This window comes from Jatropha curcas, chromosome 11, assembly GCF_041381405.1.
Source record: "Jatropha curcas cultivar XTBG-Jc1 chromosome 11, XTBG_Jcur_1.0, whole genome shotgun sequence".
Classification (NCBI taxonomy): domain Eukaryota; kingdom Viridiplantae; phylum Streptophyta; class Magnoliopsida; order Malpighiales; family Euphorbiaceae; genus Jatropha; species Jatropha curcas.
In genome coordinates, this window is record NC_143161.1 from 3,502,529 (window position 1) to 3,521,246 (window position 18,718).

An 18,718-nucleotide genomic window follows, 5' to 3' on the forward strand; every position below is an offset into this window, starting at 1 on the left:
CTAGTGGATAAGGTCAACAAAAGTTGACTCGACTGATGTGAGTACCCGACGCGAACCACTTTTCCAGCTTTTGGCTGTTTGCGGTTGTGGCAGCACGTGGCACCCATTGATGGGTGTGGTTGTGCGTCACGTGCGTTCCCCACGAATGGGTGTTGGTGGTGGGTCTCACATAGTTTCCCACACGCGTAGGTATATTAATTTTTGTCGGAAAGCACCCATTACCTTCCTCTTCATGATGCTAAAGATTTTAATTTTAATTAGATTTCGTTGTAAATGTTTCTTTTTTTCTTATAAAAAGATTTTCAGTAGAAATATTAAACATTGTTATTGATTAAATGCATCTGATGATATAGAGATTCCTATTAAAAATTATGATTCAGAAATGAAAAGAAAAACATTGCTTCTTCCCCAAAAACACAGATTGGTGATATTCCATATTTATGCCTTATCCACAAAATGTAATTGCTTCTTCCCCAGGGAATTCTGAATTGAAGTTTTCAGTTGATGCATCGCTCTGATATTGAAACCACAATAATCAACCAATAATGGAATTATAAGTTAAATATTTTATGCTCTCAAATTTTATTTGGTTGAAATTGAAAAATTTTATATGATGGAAAGAGTTTCATCTTTTCCTATCATGCAAATAGATAATCAATGTATTTTCAAAATAAAAAATTTTATCTATATTCAACAAAAACATGATAAATAATAGCAATATAGTATTCCTTAATTACCGAAAGCTAGATAGCATTTGAATATACAAAATCTCTTTTTCTTTAATTTCAGTCTAAATCTTTATTTATGCAATTGAATTAAGCTCCACCTCAAATTCAAATGCAAGTTTCTTGAAGTTAAAAATGGCATTCTGAAGGGACTGGGTTGATTCTCCACCAGAAAAAAATATTTCCCCTATTCCTATTTTAAAGATTTTTAAAAAAAAATAAAAATAAAAAACCTAAGAAAAGGACAAATCTTAAAATTATAACCCCAAAGTTTGCATATTTTCATGTATCCCAACTTCCTAACAAGACAAACTATAGAAAAAGGAAAAGGAAACGAAATAGAAAACTGCAGAAGACCGAGTCAAAAACTCAACATTCGAGCAGATTTAATAACAACAACCCGCCTTCCATGGCCTTTCCTTGGTTTAAAAAACAATCCTTAATTTAGCAAATTAATCACTTCTCCTTCTCCTTTATAAGCATAATCTTCAAACCTCAATAAACCATTCCTTTCCCCTCTCTCTCTATATATATCTCTTTCTACACTCCACTATTTACCAATCTTCTAGTCCCCCTATCTTCCTCCAGAACCCTTCATCACAGAAAAAAAAAATTCCCAATTTTCAAATCCAGAAAAAAAGGAAGTTCAATTAGTGGTACATACACAAATGGTGAAGGGTGTCAAATCTGTTCATTCTTTTGAAGAAGTAGCACCAATCCTTCTCACATCATCACACAGGAAATCATCAAGCAATTATCCAAAGCTAGAGACAATCTTTGAAGAAGTATCAGTTTCTCATAATAACCAAAATCTTGAAGAAGTTATTCTGCCCAAAAGAGTCGTTTTCCTTCTCCCTGTAGTCTTGGCTTTGGGAATGTATTTCTTGCTAAATAAATATGTGGACAGTGTTATTAGTTTATGAGAAGAGGTGGAAGATCATCAAATTTACCTTAATATTAGTTTATTGAGAAGATTGATGGAGATGGAGGAGGGGGAAGAGAAGGACTTCAACAATCTTGATCTTGTAATTAGGGATCTGCTAAAAAGTATTGATAAAACATTTGGGATGTGTTTAATCAATATGCAGTTGCAATTTCAATCTCATATTAGTGTATGTAAATTATAGTTTTATTGATGTTTTCCTTATTCTTTATTTATCTCTAAATCTTCTAATTAAGATTTAAGAGGCTGCTAATCACAATGTGGTTGAAAAATTAAAATTCCTTTCCCATCTGAGTCTAACACACAAAGTCAGAATTAAGTTCAATTCCTAATAACTTGATTTAAAAATGATAGTTCATCTGATTACTGAAAACAACAATGGCCTTTCAATTAACAATCATAAATTAATTCCCTAATTTCATTTAAGAAGAACCACTACAAATAGAAATCAATATATCCAAATTGGACAAAAATAGAAAAAATAAATAACCCATCAAACATAACAAGAATTACCTCCAATTATGCTCCGAATTCCATAATTTGGATTGTGAGAACTCGATTTTATTTCTATTTAGAAATAACAAATCGAGTTCTTATAGGTATTTTGGATGCTGCTACTGAAATTGCCTTTTTCGCTACTTTTTCCGCTACTCCATCCACTTCATAAAGAATTGTGCCCGGTTTAACATCAGCTGCCAAACATTTGAAAGATCCTTTACCTCTACCCATACGAGTTCCGGCGGGTTTTACAGTAAGTGGATGATCGGGAAAAATTCGTATCCATATTTTTCTTTCGCGCGGTGCATTTTTCGTAATTGCATCTCGCCCTGCTCTTATATGATTAGCCGTAAGCAAAGCCGGTTCAAGAGCTTGAAGAGCATATTTACCAAAATAAATACCTCCAAAAGCTAATCCTTTCATTCTCGTAATCGGATTCTCTCAGTTCCTGAACAAAATTATTAACTCAAATCAAGGGATTGTTTGAGAAATTCAATGAATATATAATACAAATCAATGAATTGGAACAAAAGAAATAAATGAAATCAACTAGTAGATAGAAAATAGAGAGAGATTTAGAAGAAATGAAAGGGTCACCCAAGACCAAGAGCGGCGGCTGAGACTAAAAACAGAAACCCTGGAGAGAATGCAGTCGTTTGTGTATGCTTCTACTCAAAGATAAAAATAAAAATGATAATGCAAATTTGTTTTTTTTTTTTTTGAAACTATTAATTTTTTTATTAAATTCCAGTATTAGTAATAGGTCAAATTTTGAATATATCTCAAAAATTTATTACTTATTTAATTATTAGTTTTTTTATCAATTTAATTAGTAATTATAGTAATGGCCACGGGTAGAGTCAAAGGGTTATGTACATGTGATGTATTGATTCATCTATATGACAAATTAATTATAAATAATATTTTAATTTAAACGAGAATATTCCTAATATACAGAGAAAAAAAAAAAAACTTAGCATTTTTTAAAAAATCATTTGTTTAATGGCTTAGTGTATGAGTGCACTCTTACATCCTCGACAGGCAAAAAATTTCCTTATAAAACATTATTCAAGCTCAATTTATTAAATTTGTTCAATAAATTTAATAAATTGGAGCTCGAACTTTGAACTCAAGAATAAGGTATGAAAATGTTGGATTTCTTTAATTAATAATAATAATTTTGCATATGTATAATATTTTATCATTAAATTACCAATTTAATGATTAAGTATATGTTGCAATATAAATATCAAATTTGACTATTTTTGCTCGAAATATGATATAATGATTTTTGCCTCTTAAGAACTCCTGATATGCAGAGCAGAAAAAAAAAAAAAAAAAAAAAAAAAAGAAGGAATTAAAACCAGAAGCCTTTTTGTTAGAAGAACCCCAAAGCTTTCAGCTCCTTCTTCAATAATAGTCTACAATTTAGGACAAGTTGAACAAATTTTATGAAATATCACAAGTTGAACAACTTCATCCTCTTTGAGGTATATTGATGAAAATAGAATAAGGATGTAACCTTATTTTAAGTGGTCTGTATTTTATTTTTATTTTTATTTTTTTCTTTCTTTTTTGCAGTTTATTATTAAAGAAAATTTATTCAATTATGTTAATACGTATTCTGCTTCATCATTATTATTTTTTCCATTATCCCCAAAACTTAAATTATATGAATTGAAATGCAACTTCATTATTATTAAATGCTCAGAAGTTGATATCAGTAAAAAAAAAAAGAGAAATGGGAAAGTAAATCACATGAGAGATGTAGAAGATAATGATTTTCATTTAATTAATTATAATTTAGTTAATTAAAAACTTGGTGAAACGACATATCTATGCAACAAGAAATAAGAAACAAAAGAAAGAACAACAGGAAGGAAAAACAAGGCCCTCTTCGATAGAATTTCAGAGCTTTCTAATCTTTCTTCAACAATGGTCTCTAACTTAGGGGAAGTCGAACATTTCTGTGGCGATATGAGAAGAGCTGGTGCTACTTCCCGTAATTGCTGGATGCACCTATTCACATCCTTCACCATTTTCAGTCTTTAAACAAGAAATTGATTAGCAGATGTTGGATTTTCTTTTATTGAATTCTTGAGTTCTTGGTGCCTAGAAATTAATATGGTTTAGGAAGAGGCTTGAGGCTGCGTATTCATATGTGGACGAAGTGGTTTAAAGTCTATTGAGAGTAAAATGGAAATATTGTTAGAGAGATGGAATTAGTCAATGTTAAGCCATCTTAACCTTTAATTAGAATTTATGTTAACGAACACACCTTAATTAAGAAAATTTTCAGTTATTATGTGCAAAAACTAGTATTAAACTCTCATTTGGTTTTTAACTAAAATATTTAAAATAATAATAACAAACAAAAAGAGGCAAGTGATAAGAAATTAAACAAGCATTCCACGTCTTGTACAAGATGTATGGAGTGAGGAGTCTAAAGTTCGAATCATTTTCACTACAAAGGTTATCTCAAATTTAATAAATGTCAGCTAAAAATGAGAAATACATTATCGTATAGTCCACAATATTATTTTGATCCATTAATCATACCAATCAATTTTTTAAAAAAATTTCCATAATTAATTTAAATAGGTTGAGTTGAACTAAACTGAGTTTTTTAAGCTCGAGTTTAGCTTGATAATAAACAAGTTGAACCCCATTAATTATAATTAGATTTGTATAAAACATTAAGCAATAGAGTCAAATTCCGATTAGTTTATGAGCCACTTAGCTCTAAGTAAAATAAATTTTTTATATATAATTCATAAACATAAGAATATATATATATATATATTTGCAAACAAAAAGAATTTTACATTTATTTATTCAAAACATGCATAAATGCATGCACGTTTACACCAAAAAATTTTCCCCCGAGTGTATGATATCAAAGACTTTTAAAGTAATGATAATTTTATGGATAAGCTATTATATCCATGAGGACCAGAGATAGTACTCTAGCTTGTCATTTTCATTTGGAACATTTTCATTACGACAATCGAAAATAATAAAAATGAAAATTGTTAAAGTTTTAACCTTTGACGTTCAAGACTATATATATATATATATATATATATATAGAGGTTTCTTAATTATACTTAATTATTTTAATTTTCACAAATTGAAAAACCTAATTACATATATTGCATATGTATAGGCCTATTCCATATATATGCAAATTCAAGAGTATAGATAAAATATTACCATATTGTTAAAACTATATAAAATTACATAAAAGGGAAATCCATCCTACTTAAACAACAAAAATAAATTAGCATTACAAATGCTTAATTATCTATTATTAATTAAGCACACCCCAGATTATGGTTACGACTATAAGAAGAAAAAGTTTTTTGACCTTGTAAGAAACAAATGGAGTGATGATTTGACAAGATTGATGAAGAACAATTCTGAACATTCATATCCATGCATTCTTCTTCACTTTCTTCTTCATAAATTGTTTCCAAAGTTATTTGAATACCAACCCTATAACCAGAGATTGATCTGGTTAGCCGAGCTGGTGCAACTGCAGCAAATGGAGTCCTTACCGAGGTATTAGGGTTAGGGTTAGGGTTGGACATGAGAGAACTTGACAGTGAGTTTATTGGTAGAGATGGTTGAATTATTCTTGCCATGTTTAATTTCTTGATGAAGATTTCTATGTTCTTGCTTTAGTTAGCAATCAAGTTTTACTTCATAAAGGGAGAGGGGATATTGCTTTTATACATGAATCCCACACTTTAGTTTTGAAGTTATGCACAAGCTATAATAACTAGAATGTCCTTATTTTCTCATATAATCACATATATGCCATTCACGAATAAGATTTTTCTATTTTTTTTTTTTATACTTATTGTTTACAATATCCAATATTATTGTATATCATCAAATTAATAGTTCAATGAACAAATATTTATCTTATAACGTAGAAAATTTCTTATACAACTCCCGACTATCTCTCAGTGGATAGATTTCATCAATCTTACATAAATCTTACCTCATGTGTAAGATCAATGATCCATAATAATCCATAAACATTTGGATAAGAGTGTTTTTTTTTATGATATTCAACTCGTAAATATCATTTTTTCCATATAAAAGTCTCTATCAACTCAAGAAAAAGTTAAAAATCATTTACTCTTTTTTAAAAAGGGAATTCTCTTTACATATATATTTAATATAAACAATGTAAATAGTTCATTATCCACTAAATTAGGGGGGCAAAGCTACGTTGATACGACGGTGGGCAATTGCCCCCCCTCACTTCAAGAAAATATAACATAACTTCATCACTTTGCTCCCCTTAACTTGCATTTTCAATTTTTATCCCCCTTCACAAATATAAATCCTAGCTTCGCGCCATGCTAAATGATATATGGCAAGATTTCTCAAAACACCCACACCAAATGATATATGGCAAGATTTCTCAAAACCAAAGGTAAGTTTTGTTAATGCATAAGGCAGCCTTCTACGTAGGCTTCTAAAAAAGTGTAAAACAAAACAAATCAAATCAAATTGTCATTTTTACTTTCTATAAATAGTTAGTCCGGTCTGAATTAAAATTATAAATCGGTAAAATTAATGATAATAATACATATCAAGGATGACGATGGAGTTAGATCAGAAATTAGAAAACCAATTAATGCAAGAATTATTTTCGTCAATGGAATTGATTATGATCGTTAAAGTGGGGCCATAGAAAATTTAAGCATTGACAACTTTGAAGGAAAAAAGTGCCCTTGCTTTACTTTAAGACTTAAATGCAAGATTTGGATTTGCTCGTTTTAGTGTCGTTTTCTTCTAACAAGTCTTCTTCAAATCCTAGAAACGACATTTGTACGCACCCTGACAGACTGTTATTTTGTGTCGTTCTATAGCTCGGCCACCATATTGATCGATAGGCAGCTGCTACTGCTTTGAAAAAGTGTTATCCAGATTGCTGCTTGTAGTCTATACTTTTGCCCTAGCTTACACGTTGAATGTGAAATTTCTTATATGTTTTATGTCTATAATACATTATTAGATCATCATTCTCATCAATTATATCCTTATTCGGGAGTCAAAACATACACTTGCTAAACAAAACAACAAAATTTCATAAAAAGATGAATGAACAGAAAAGGTTATACTTGTCCTTGCCATATCCTCAACATCATCTTGTGCATGTGCTTTTGCCTACCACGAGTCATTTTAGGGTTTTTGGTTTATCATCATCTACAACTGATTATTGTGGTGTAGAATGGGTGCCAAGAAAATTTCAAGCTAGAAAGTTATTGCTAAGTTAATTGAAAAAATTTTAATTATTCTCCAACAAATGAATCAACAATATGCAAAACTTTTACTATTAATTATCATAGAAGTGTTTTTTTTTTTTTTTTAGAATAGAAAATTTTGAAAGAGGTATTGAATTCTTAAAATCTTCTATATACAAAAAGTAACAATATCGATAACGTGATGAGTAGGTTTACTAATCAATAAGCAAAGTACTTATACCCAATTTGATATGATATAACCAATTTAAAAAATTTCCTCTGGGAGCACTTTTTTTTTTATGGGTATGACATAGTGCAAGCAAAATTATATTTAACTCGACGAGTTTGGGACATTTGATTTATTTAATTATACTTCGTGTGTTCTCTCTTTTAAATTAAACATTAAAGTCCAGATTTAAGCCAAAACCATTTGATACTTGTGCTAAAGAAATGCAAAATGCAATTATAGAATCTCAAAATTCAAACTCAAATTTTTGAATATTAAAACCCAAATAAGGTCCCTTTTTATTGTCCTTGTCCATTTTAGTGCAAATATAGCTTTCTGCAGCTGCCAGCTCTCCTGTCTTCTTTGATCCAAGAAAATGTAGTTCTACATACCCATCTCCCATGTGATTGAAAGAACAAAGAAAGTTCCGCTAAAAGATCTCAATTGAAAAATATTCAAGATCGAAAATTGTGGTCCTAATTTGGCTGCTCAGTTTCTCTGGTTCGATTGCCATGGATAAGAGGCAAAAGAAAATTGAAGGGTTTCTCTGAACAAAACAAGGACAAATTCGAATTCTTTTAACTTAACCAGTGCAATTGGATTGGGATAGCATATTCGTATCAACATCTTACTTGTAAAGTCATGCGATGGCTTCTAGTTATATGCATGTGATTTTGTAGGTCCATTGAAAAACTTAACAATGACTATTGTCTGCAACTGCACTTTTAGTATTTAATTTTGGTCTTCATTCAGATCTCAATTTGTTTAAATTTGACTGCAAAATTAGGTTTAGATAGCTCGATCTTGATGTCGACATGAGCGGTGTATTGTGTTTTGGGAAAACCCTAGCTAAGTTACAGCATTGGTAATGAAAAACCAGAATTGGTAAATTAGGGAGTAATAATAGAAATGAAAATGAGTAAATTTTAATTCAAGGGACAAGATTAAAATTTTTAATTTTTTGAATGCTATAATTAATTATATTATAAAAATATTTATATATCAATTATAATTATGTATATTTCGGTTATATAAATTCTCTTATTTCTTTTATCTTGCATCAGCCCTGATCCTTCTTTTATTCTATTTCGATTACTCATATTCTCCAATAAGGTAATTTTAGCATCCCTTGTGAATTTTGCAACTTCGAATGGTTTGGGTCCTTTGATTTTCGCGTGATGTTGCGGGTATAATTTACTCGCATTGAAGTAGCTCTTACTCTCTTTTTCCTTCTTCTATCTTATGTGAAAAATAGAAAAGGAAAAAAATATATGAAATATGAATACATAATTTTTTCTTTTTAAATAGAGGTGCGTTTTATATATATATATATATTAGCATGCTTAAATCGTATATCTTAAAAAAATATATAAAATTTGTGAGGAAGAAAATCAAAATTTGAAAAGTTTTAGGGTAAGGAGGAGGGGAGCATGGCCTCCACAAGCTTTTATAGAGGTATGCCCCTAAAATATAAGATCTAAGAAACCCTTGACGAACCCTAAAGGCCAATTTCACTAGAATTGACAACTCGTATTCGTTTGAAGTTTAATTTCTAACGATTTAGGGATTTATTAGTTTTTATACTTTTAAGCTAATTGGCAATTTATTAATGAACAATACAAAATAATTACATCATGATATTTTATAAAAGGAATAAAAAATGCACAAGGATAAAATTAAAAGTTTTTGTTTGGGAATTATCTTGCTAGAAGAAATTAATATTTTGTTTTTGGATACAGAGGAGGGGACTCCGAAGAAACAAAGGAAACTGACAGCTCCTAACAACCCGTGGGCAAGCCATACCTTGAAGATCCTGATTGAGGCAATGCACTACAGGAGGAGGAGGCACATGAAATACTTGCTTGCCTAGGGGGGTCTGTACCGCCTTTTTAGCCAAGAGATCAGCCACCTGGTTGGCCTCCCTATAACAATGCAGCACACCCAGTTGCCAGTCCCTAGCCAAAAACCCACGATACTGCCGGATAGCATTGGATATTTTATTTATATATGATTCCACGACCGCCTAATAAGAACACAGAGACATTTTACATGCAACATTATTGTTAATTAAACAAAATCTTTGTTACTTGTTAGTATAATCATGAATCTAATTAACACAATATCTAGATTTTTATTCTAATTACATTATTCAATAATCCTAATGAGATAATTTAGTACATTGGAAACAATTTGAGGTTGTCAATATGTATTCTTTTGATGCAGATTTTTTTTGTCGAATTATAAAAATACGTCTGTTAAAAAAATTTTATTTTAAACCAGTGTTTTCGAACCATTGAGCCGATTTCAATCTGAACTTTTTTTTTGTAATTTGATTTTAATCTGAACTTGAACTAGACCGACGGTTTTTTTTTTTTTTTTTTTTTTTTTAAGATCATTGTTTGCCATAATAACATGCCAGCTATTCTGATGTATTAACTTATAGTTTGAAAGTCAAAATCCTTGCTCAATTAGGTCTTACCGTTATACTTTCTCAGTCAAGCGACTACTTTTTCAGAAGAAAAAAAAAATTCTGCAAGTACAAAATTACAAATTCATCATTGATTTGATTGAATAGAACACACTAATCATACAGTATTGAGACGTTTAGTATTTTTATTGTTATGAACATTTATTAGCATCAATTTAAATTCTACCGTTGGTTCTTTTTGTCATCTGCTTTAACTCCAAATCTGTTTCTAGCTTACTCTTAGAATAAAAAAAAATAAAAAAAAAAAAGCTTAATCTTGGTTTCCAGTGAAGATAGGCTCTAACCCAGCTATTATGTCATTATGCAAAGGCCTCAATGATTCAAGTTCCAACCAACCCCCAACAGTCTGTAACCATGAAACAACATCAACAACTAAGCATTAGTTCTTAAATTAGTTAGAGTCAGTTGTATAAATCTTCTATTTTCATAAACAATATATCAAGCCAAATAAAAACCACAAGGTAAACTCCATGCATTATCCTAACAGGAATTGAAATTGAGACCTTTGGATAAAAATCCACGCGCATTATTCTCAGGATGTCCCCTCAAGTTAGTGAAAAACACAAAACAGCGATAATTTTATGGTGAATGCTTATCCAACCAATGCAAAAATACAAAACCTGAGCCAGACAAAATCAATTCCCTGAAGATGAAGCAAAGTTATATGAATTTCCAGGTACCATCACTCTTAAAATCAGGCTCAAAAATCAAAAAAAAAAAAACGTTTCTCTCAAGCAAGTAATTAGAAAGTTACAAAGGATTCTGACGTCTATCAAGAGACAGATGGCAAGCAAGAGGCCATCCTGCTTTAAGCCAAGAAAAGTGCAAAACTGGAAGCTATCAATCAAAACAAAAACCATATCTCTTGAGATAACTCAATTTTCCATACAAAGTGTGACACATACAAGAAACATGGACCACAATGAAGTTATCTCCTGAAACTGTAATGGAAAGGTCAAGCCTTTATATTTAATGTCAAAAGTGGGTGGCGGCACTAACCGGTAAGACTAATTTTACTTATCCTCCCATTTTGATATGACCCGTGGCTCAATTTAAGCCTAAACATGTTCCTATAAATCTCACCAGCAGCTTCACCTCATTCCCATCAAACCAAGCTTCTGAGTTCTTATCTTTCAGCTTTTCTTCTGTTCCTGAGTTCTTCAACTTACAAAATACTTGAAAAAAGATGGCGAATTCACGCATAGCAAAGTTCTTTATAGAAGTTGCACCACCACAATATATTAGTGTCATGAGGCACAGAGCATCAAAGATGTTGGATACAATTAATGAAGAGGAGAGAGATGTTAGCCCTAGCAATTCTATTGCTTCTGCTCCAAGATCACCTATTTCTACTGCTGCTGCTGCCAATGCCATTGCTGCAACAGCAGCAACTACTGCAGCAAACTCCAAGTATTTTCCTAAAGGAGTTCAAAGATCTTTCTCAATCTTTGAAAACTGAGAGGAATGCAGTTTTTGTTTGCTATTCACTCCCTTGTGTTATTTTTAAGTTGAGGGAATTGGTTTTGGTGGACCAGAAGTTGCTCATGTTAAGCAACTGCTACTGTAATGCCAATGTTGTACATAATAAAAAATTTCCGGTAATAATAATCAGAAAAAGCTAGTTGAAGTTTTGAACATACTTCTTTTTGTTTTTCTATCCAGAGCACCAATGAACACCATAAATATAGTTTTTCACATTGTCTAAATATATTTTTCAATTATATCCACTTTTTTTAAGTCTATTATTCCAGCACAATTATTTCTACATCCATACTTCCACCACCAAACTACTGCTCGCTGCTACTACTCCACCATGCATGGCTGCCTTTGTATTACTGCAACTTGTTCCAGAATTATATATATATAATATATACCCTCTGTCATTACTATAACCACCAGTACCACAATTATTGCTAGCCACCTATTTACCACCACCATCAACACCAAAATCATTTAATAAATTCTTTTTAGAAAATAAAATTCTGTTTCCTCAACAATTTATCTGGTTGTGGTACCTAAAATTAATTGAAAATTGCTTTTCTGCTGTTTAGATTTTAGAGTGCATTGGGAAAAAAATTTTTCCTTTCAATAAATAATATTTTATTAAAATTTTTTGAATCAACAACATAATTCTTTCACTGTAGTCATTCAGAATTGTTACCAGATTGACAGCAATTGTTGGACAAATGAATATGTACCTACATAGTTTGATTAGTTTCTTATAGGTTTCTTCTTTGTATAATTAAAAATAAAAAAATTTAAAAAAATTTAAAAAAAAAAAAAAAGCACTCTGTTTAGAAGTAGGAAGTAGTTATGCCAAAGAAAATGATTTCGCTTTCTCCTTGACTAACATACATTAACTTGATAAATTTTTCTAAGCCCTCAATCAATGGGTCTGGGAAAATATTTTCCATAAAATAAACAAAGCCTTAGAAACAGCACAACGTATAATTAAAAGAAGACATGGTACTATAAAAATAAATTTGAAACTGTAAATTCATATACGAGAGTAATTGTCTTTGATAATAAGTCATCGGCACAATTACACATTTATTTTAAGATATGTCTGAAATTTTCAGGAGAAAGAAGCAATGTAAGTCGCAATGGCCATCTCTTCCGTTGTCTGATAATTGTTAGCATCATTGTTCAATGGATGGACATTGTTATTTTAGGCATTGCTAGTATTTAGAGCACATTTTCTGTACACAGTTGGTCTCAGGAAGTTCTACAACTAAAAAATAACGTTATTAAACCTAAAATATACAACATACTATAGTAATCTCAAAATCACAATAAATTCCAAAAGAGGACAGGCAGATTTTCCCCATGTGTTTGCACAAATCAAGAATTTCCCTATGGAGAACAGATTAACAATTTCTGATCATAGGGAAAAGGTTGAGCTGAAATATAACTAAATATGGTACAAAGACAGAATTGTACACCTAAACTTTGTAAGAGCGAACTTATATGGTAAAATATAAGCCTGAACGAACCTGTATATATCCAAAAACAATGTCTCACACAAAGTAGGCTGTTTAATTGATAAATTATTCCCCGGCTATTTTTTTTTTCACCTCTTCTCCGACTATCGTTGAAGATTTGAAATGAATTTTGCGCTTCCTAGATTTTTTTGATTCAACAGTCTCCTTCAGTTTCTCCAGTGCTGACACATCAAAAAGAAATGAAAGGCTCAGTGCTCTTGGCGCATGAAATGACATTCTCAATGTAAAAATTAGGCCATTCATTGCATTGTTTCCTAATCCAAAACATGACCAACTCTTTAACAGGATATCGCTATAAAGATCTTTGTCAACATATATCACATTATAAACTCTTCCTTCTAGTATATGCCCTTAAATGTGAAAAAACCACCAAAGATATAAAGAAACCAAGAAACGAAGAACCAATTGAGCATAGCTCAATTAGGATACTAGGTCTTGGGTTCAATACCCAGGCTTGTTCCAAAAGCACCCAAAAATTAAAAGCAACCAGAAAACTACCGCAAATGGACTGGAAATCAGTTGAGAGTTATCAAAATTCAAACTTTTAAGTCAATGGTGCAGATAAGCAAATCCAAAATGAATATTTCTCAATTAAATTGCACCTGTACCAAAACTCAAAGCAGGTTCATCAATGCAGTTATAAGCTTATCATTAGAAAAGAAATCTAGGAAATTACCTGACATATAAATAGGGTGAAGCGACTCAACCAAGCTGGAAGGGACAGAGTAAACAGGAAAAGAATTATTGTCAGCCTTCTGTAATAGTTTCTTGAAACGCTTTACCTGTAACAAGTAAAATTTTAGATAATTTGCATACCATGTTACAGATGAAATTCTAAATTCAGCTGAACTTGGTAAATGCTAGTTCCAATGACCAAGTTTAGTTCAGTTGAGCTCAATCTCAATCAAGAATAACTTGGCCTCAAACCAGCTCTACCATATACAAATGAGAGATATATACTCATTACACATCAAACCCATTCAATAGATAATCCTTGAGATAAGATCTTAGTTTCAGACCAGCTTATCACTTCAGTTGCAAGCCGAACTGTCTAGAGGAGTCGTTGGTGTCAAGCTTGAGATTCTAGTTTGAATCCCCAGGAAACACCTAATTTGGACCCAATGATGGCATATAAAATTAAGCAATATATTTCAAGCAAGGCTGGACCGATACTCATACCTCTTCTCTATGCAACAATGTGAAACAACGGCCAGTCTGGCCTGCTCTAGCTGTTCGACCAGCACGATGAATATATCTCTTTATGTGTTTAGGACTATCATAGTTTATAACATTTTTCACCCCTTCAACATCCATTCCACGAGTCATTGCATCAGAGGAAACAAGTACTTGTATCTCCCCTTCACGGAAGGCCTTCAATGTCTTGCTGCAGTATTTGCTTGTATTACTTTCAATTTGTTAAATAATTTAGATCGATAAACATTAATTCTTTCCCATCATTACAAATGCCAAGTGATGTTAGTTAGCATTGGACATCAGAACAACTAAAATATGCTCTCCATAACACTATTATATGTTATTCATCAAAACCTCTAACAAGAGGTTCCCCTAGATTATGAAGTAATATGCCATATCAAGTTTCTAGTTGGAACAGCAGAACAATCACAAGTTTTATAATCAAACATCATAATATTTTGCATTATGATGGTGGAGCACTACTTTAAGTAATCATTCTAAATACCAGCAGACAAGAATTCATTTAAATTCTCCTACAGTTGTGATATACTTTTCGTGGATCCCACAGTTATAAAATTGAAAAGTAGATAAATTACCTTCTCACGGATTGAGGTTGATGACCGGTATACATCTTGATCTTGACTTTTAGATCACCAAAAAATTTGAGCAAGTTGAAAAGCAAATCAGTTGACTTCACTGATGATGTGAAAACAATGCACTTCTCCCCTTCTAAATTTTGTAGAAGAGCAGCCAGGTAAAGAGGTTTCAGGTTAGACTCACAAATCTGCATGGAAGATGGAAATTTGATTGCAGCAGAGGGAATTAGACATAAATACTTTTGTTGAAAACATCAATGCTGGCAAATGAGCTTTTCTTTACAACTGTGAAGCTTCAGTTAAGTCAAAGGCATATAGGCAAGTCAGGATAAATAATGAATCATGTTAAATAGTTAATATAGGAATTTAATAGCCAGCATTCAAATTTCAGAACATCTTAAACTTTCCTAACTACTCAAAATCAACGTGTCATATTAATATTTTATAATCCTCTATAGAAATCTAAATTTAACATCACTTATACACGCTCAAAAACCATGCTTGACACAGACAAGGAATTTAAAAATTCTTCGAGTTTCTTGATGCAATTCTAACACTAGAAATTGTGAGGTTTTCTTGACAGGAAGGAGTCCTAGATCCTACAATGAGGCTTTCTTTTGATAGGAGTGAGTCCTAGATCCTACAAGTATGATAATGGTAGTTTCATTTTGTTTGTTCATTTATCCTTCTCTAAGATCAGATCTTCCCAGTTACTTTTAACCCTAATTCTTGATTTCTACAAACCGTAGCCGTAATCCCTAAGAACTAAGTTTTCCATACTTGTACCATTTCATTGCTGAACCTCAAAAATGACAAACTTACTCCAATCTAAATAAATAAATAGTCAAAAGACTCATGGCCTGCTAAAGTAGGAATAGGTGATCTAAGGTTTCTCCATAATCATGGAAATGAAGCCAATAAATATAGATGCAACTTCCCTTTTGTTGCATTAAGATAATATCTTCTGGTCACAAATTATAAGCAAAATTTCCTTGAATTATGTTTTCCACCATCCCAATACAAATTGCCAATTATGAAAGCTCCAAAGCTGTATGAAAACTGAGGTTTGAATTAATTTCATTTGGAAACCTGTTCCCCTTGAAAATATCCCAAGCTTCAACATTTTTTATAGCTTTCAGACATTCTTCAACTTTTTTTCCCATCTCATATCAAGTTATTTTTTAAATTCCATTCATAGTAAGGTAGTAATACTGTACTAAGTAAAAAGTTTAGGCATAAATTAAAATGGTCTCAGAATTCATTGCCTGTAACTTTTCATATTGCTGCCTGATAATAAGGTAAACTCCACTAGTTGTTTAAAATGGAGTCAGTAGCATGTTGAAAATTGACCTAGCTTACAAGTACTGTTACAAAACCATACCACTCTATAGGATTCCAACTTTTCAGGAAGTTTATAACGCCTAGGCCCAGTTGTCAAGAACAATGGATGATGCAGATCAAGTTGAGCGAGTTTGCTTGGATCTTGTGTTAACGTGGCAGACAAAACCATCTTCACAAGCCTAGGGTAAGGTTTGCCCTTAAAGCCCCTCTCAACACCACTGCAACAAATTTGAAGCTTTAATTATATGTAAGTAGAAGTTAACATAAATCTTTATCCATCTTTCGGACAAAAATAATAGGGAGAAATTTCAACTGCTGTGTTAATTTGATCAAGGAATTTGATTGATGCTTCCAAACCCAAAGAACACATCAGTCATTTCAAGCATCAGTAAGTTGGTAACCATGACAATCCTAGCATCAGTAGCAACCAAGTGAACTATATTTGCTAAAGTAGAAATAATGGTGCATGCCATGCTCATAGCAAGAACTAGAAAAATTTGAAAGTGAACAAAAAAGAAGGAAAAACAGAATAGAACTCACCATCTCCTTATGGTTTTCAAAGAACCAAAAACAGGAGGAAGGTAACTATTAACATGAGGAATGATACTTTCATCATGAGAACTAGTCATTTTCAGCACATTAGGAAGCCAAGACTGGTATGCCTCCCTGAGTAAGCGATCTGTTTCATCGACAACCTAAAATAGCTTAATTATCAGCATATGTTCAACCAAACAAGAAACAACAATAAATGGAAGTCTGCTAAAATAAAGCCCATGCACACAACCAGATATGTCATTTTAACACTTAAATTTATTTTCCCAAACAAGTTCTCCCACAGTGAAGAAACACAAGCTATTTTCCCAATTTAATGTCAGTAGTCAATTAAAAAAGATCAAACTGATACAATAAAAGAAAAAGTTGTGCTCAATAACCACCAAGAAATCTGCTATAAATCAATGGAATCTCCACTCTATTGAACAAGTTGAAAACCACAAACTGAGGAAATGCGCACAAGATCCTTTATAACTGACACTAACTAATTCAGTTACTCTTCCTATATATTTTTAAGTAAATATATCATGAAACTCATCATTAGCTTGAGCATATAGGGATGAATTCTGAGTCAATGCACACGTAAAAACAAATTCCACCAACAATCAGTTTCTAAAAAAACTTTTATCTAGATGAATAGCAGTTAAGCCATACGTATCGCAAGATATAATATAATATAATACACGAAATGCACATAAAAAGTATCACCTAAGCGTAATCCATAGAGATTAATCATAAACACGAAATGCCTTAAGAGTTCAGATTTCCAAGATACACATGTAACTGAGTTATCACATTCTGCTACTTACAAGATACCGTAGGTGCTCAAGTGTAAATCCCTTAGTGCTGCTAATATGATCCATAAGCCGTCCCGGAGTCGCCACCAATATATCCACAGCACTCTCTAACTCTTGCACAAAATCTTCTGGGTCATAACAAATGCCTGCCTCAAGCTTAGGTCTTTTAATAAGACCAGAAATTTCCAGAGCAATTGAAGATTGGCCTACAGCCAAACCAACCGATAAGCCTACTGCAGGTGCAATTGCAGCAAAAACGTCTTTAACCTGTATGGCTAAATCACGAGTGGGCAAAACAACCAAAGCACGTATACATCTAACAGCAGAAGTTGATAACATTTGGACAAGCGGCAAAGCATAAGCTAATGTTTTCCCACTTCCAGTTGGTGAATTTACGCAAATATCGCGCTCAAAACCACCAGGTCCAATCGTTTCTTGCCAAACAGCAACTTGTACGGGAAAGAGTGATGAGAAACCCATGTTCTGCAATGCCACCTTCAACCTTAATTAAAAGATAAAAAAATAAAAAATAAAAAATAAAAAAGTTTAGAATTTTAAACTGAGCAAAAAATACTAAGAAAAATGACATAGCAGCATAATAGAGAAGTGGGTACCTGGGGTCAAGGCAAGGGAGGAGCTCAATGGGGCAATTTTGAAATTCACTAATGTCAACTGGTCTTCTCATCCATGGCAAAAACGGCATACGCTTCTTTGCTGTTGATTCCTCCATTATTCCCCTCTCTTTCTCCATCTCTTGCCCAAAACTCACATTAAACCCCAAGATACAGTGCAGGAACTAGGGTTTTACAGTGAGGGAGGGAGGAAGAAGAAACAGAAGGGCTCCAAGTAATTCACTGGGGCCCAACAGTTCCAGATTTAGGCCTAGCCCAGTTCAACTCTTCAAGTTTAAAACCAACGGCCAAATTTTATCGGTAAATTTACGGTAAAAAAACTCCACTTTTGCAGGCCCATCAAAGAACAAAAGATAAATGCTCAGTTGGACCTTGAACTTTGTTGTACGTACGTTTGCACATTCCACAAAATTAGCGGTTACGTTTTATTACCAAATACAATCTTAATCTTAAAACATAAATT

General features: G+C 32.2%; 2 protein-coding genes across 4 annotated transcripts; one reads left to right on the top strand and one right to left on the bottom strand.

Moving 5' to 3' along the window:
- The first annotated feature begins 11,195 nt into the window (after positions 1-11,195).
- On the top strand, positions 11,196-11,778 carry LOC149492381 (galactosyltransferase family protein). Its single transcript, XM_089716573.1, has one exon. It carries the CDS (start codon positions 11,328-11,330, stop codon positions 11,598-11,600), a length of 273 nt encoding a protein of 90 aa, XP_089572699.1. The 5' UTR covers positions 11,196-11,327; the 3' UTR covers positions 11,601-11,778.
- Positions 11,779-12,864: 1,086 nt separating this feature from the next.
- Positions 12,865-18,489, bottom strand: RH1 (RNA helicase 1). Of its 3 annotated transcripts, none has more exons than XM_012216763.4 (8): positions 18,238-18,488; positions 17,636-18,125; positions 16,815-16,969; positions 16,315-16,492; positions 14,934-15,121; positions 14,323-14,527; positions 13,820-13,925; positions 12,865-13,304 (listed from the first exon to the last, which is right to left on the bottom strand). In XM_012216763.4, the coding sequence occupies exons 1-8, from the start codon at positions 18,372-18,374 to the stop codon at positions 13,189-13,191; spliced, it is 1,575 nt and encodes a 524-aa protein (XP_012072153.1). In that variant the 5' UTR covers positions 18,375-18,488; the 3' UTR covers positions 12,865-13,188. The 3 variants fall into 3 exon arrangements, with proteins under 3 accessions (XP_012072153.1, XP_020534929.1, XP_012072154.1); XM_020679270.3 differs by having other exon boundaries at positions 17,636-18,106; positions 18,238-18,373; XM_012216764.4 differs by having other exon boundaries at positions 13,113-13,304; positions 13,820-13,854; positions 18,238-18,489.
- Positions 18,490-18,718: the final 229 nt, after the last annotated feature.

Bases quoted from the DNA above. Each gene is read 5' to 3' on its own strand.
- LOC149492381 (XM_089716573.1), top strand. From the start codon at position 11,328: ATGGCGAATTCACGCATAGCAAAGTTCTTTATAGAAGTTGCACCACCA.
- RH1 (XM_012216763.4), bottom strand. From the start codon at position 18,374: ATGGAGAAAGAGAGGGGAATAATGGAGGAATCAACAGCAAAGAAGCGT. The intron at 16,493-16,814 runs GTGAGTTCTATT...AATTTGTTGCAG, and splicing joins TTGAAAACCATAAGGAGATG to TGGTGTTGAGAGGGGCTTTA. The intron at 13,926-14,322 runs GTATGAGTATCG...TACTTGTTACAG, and splicing joins CATTGTTGCATAGAGAAGAG to GTAAAGCGTTTCAAGAAACT.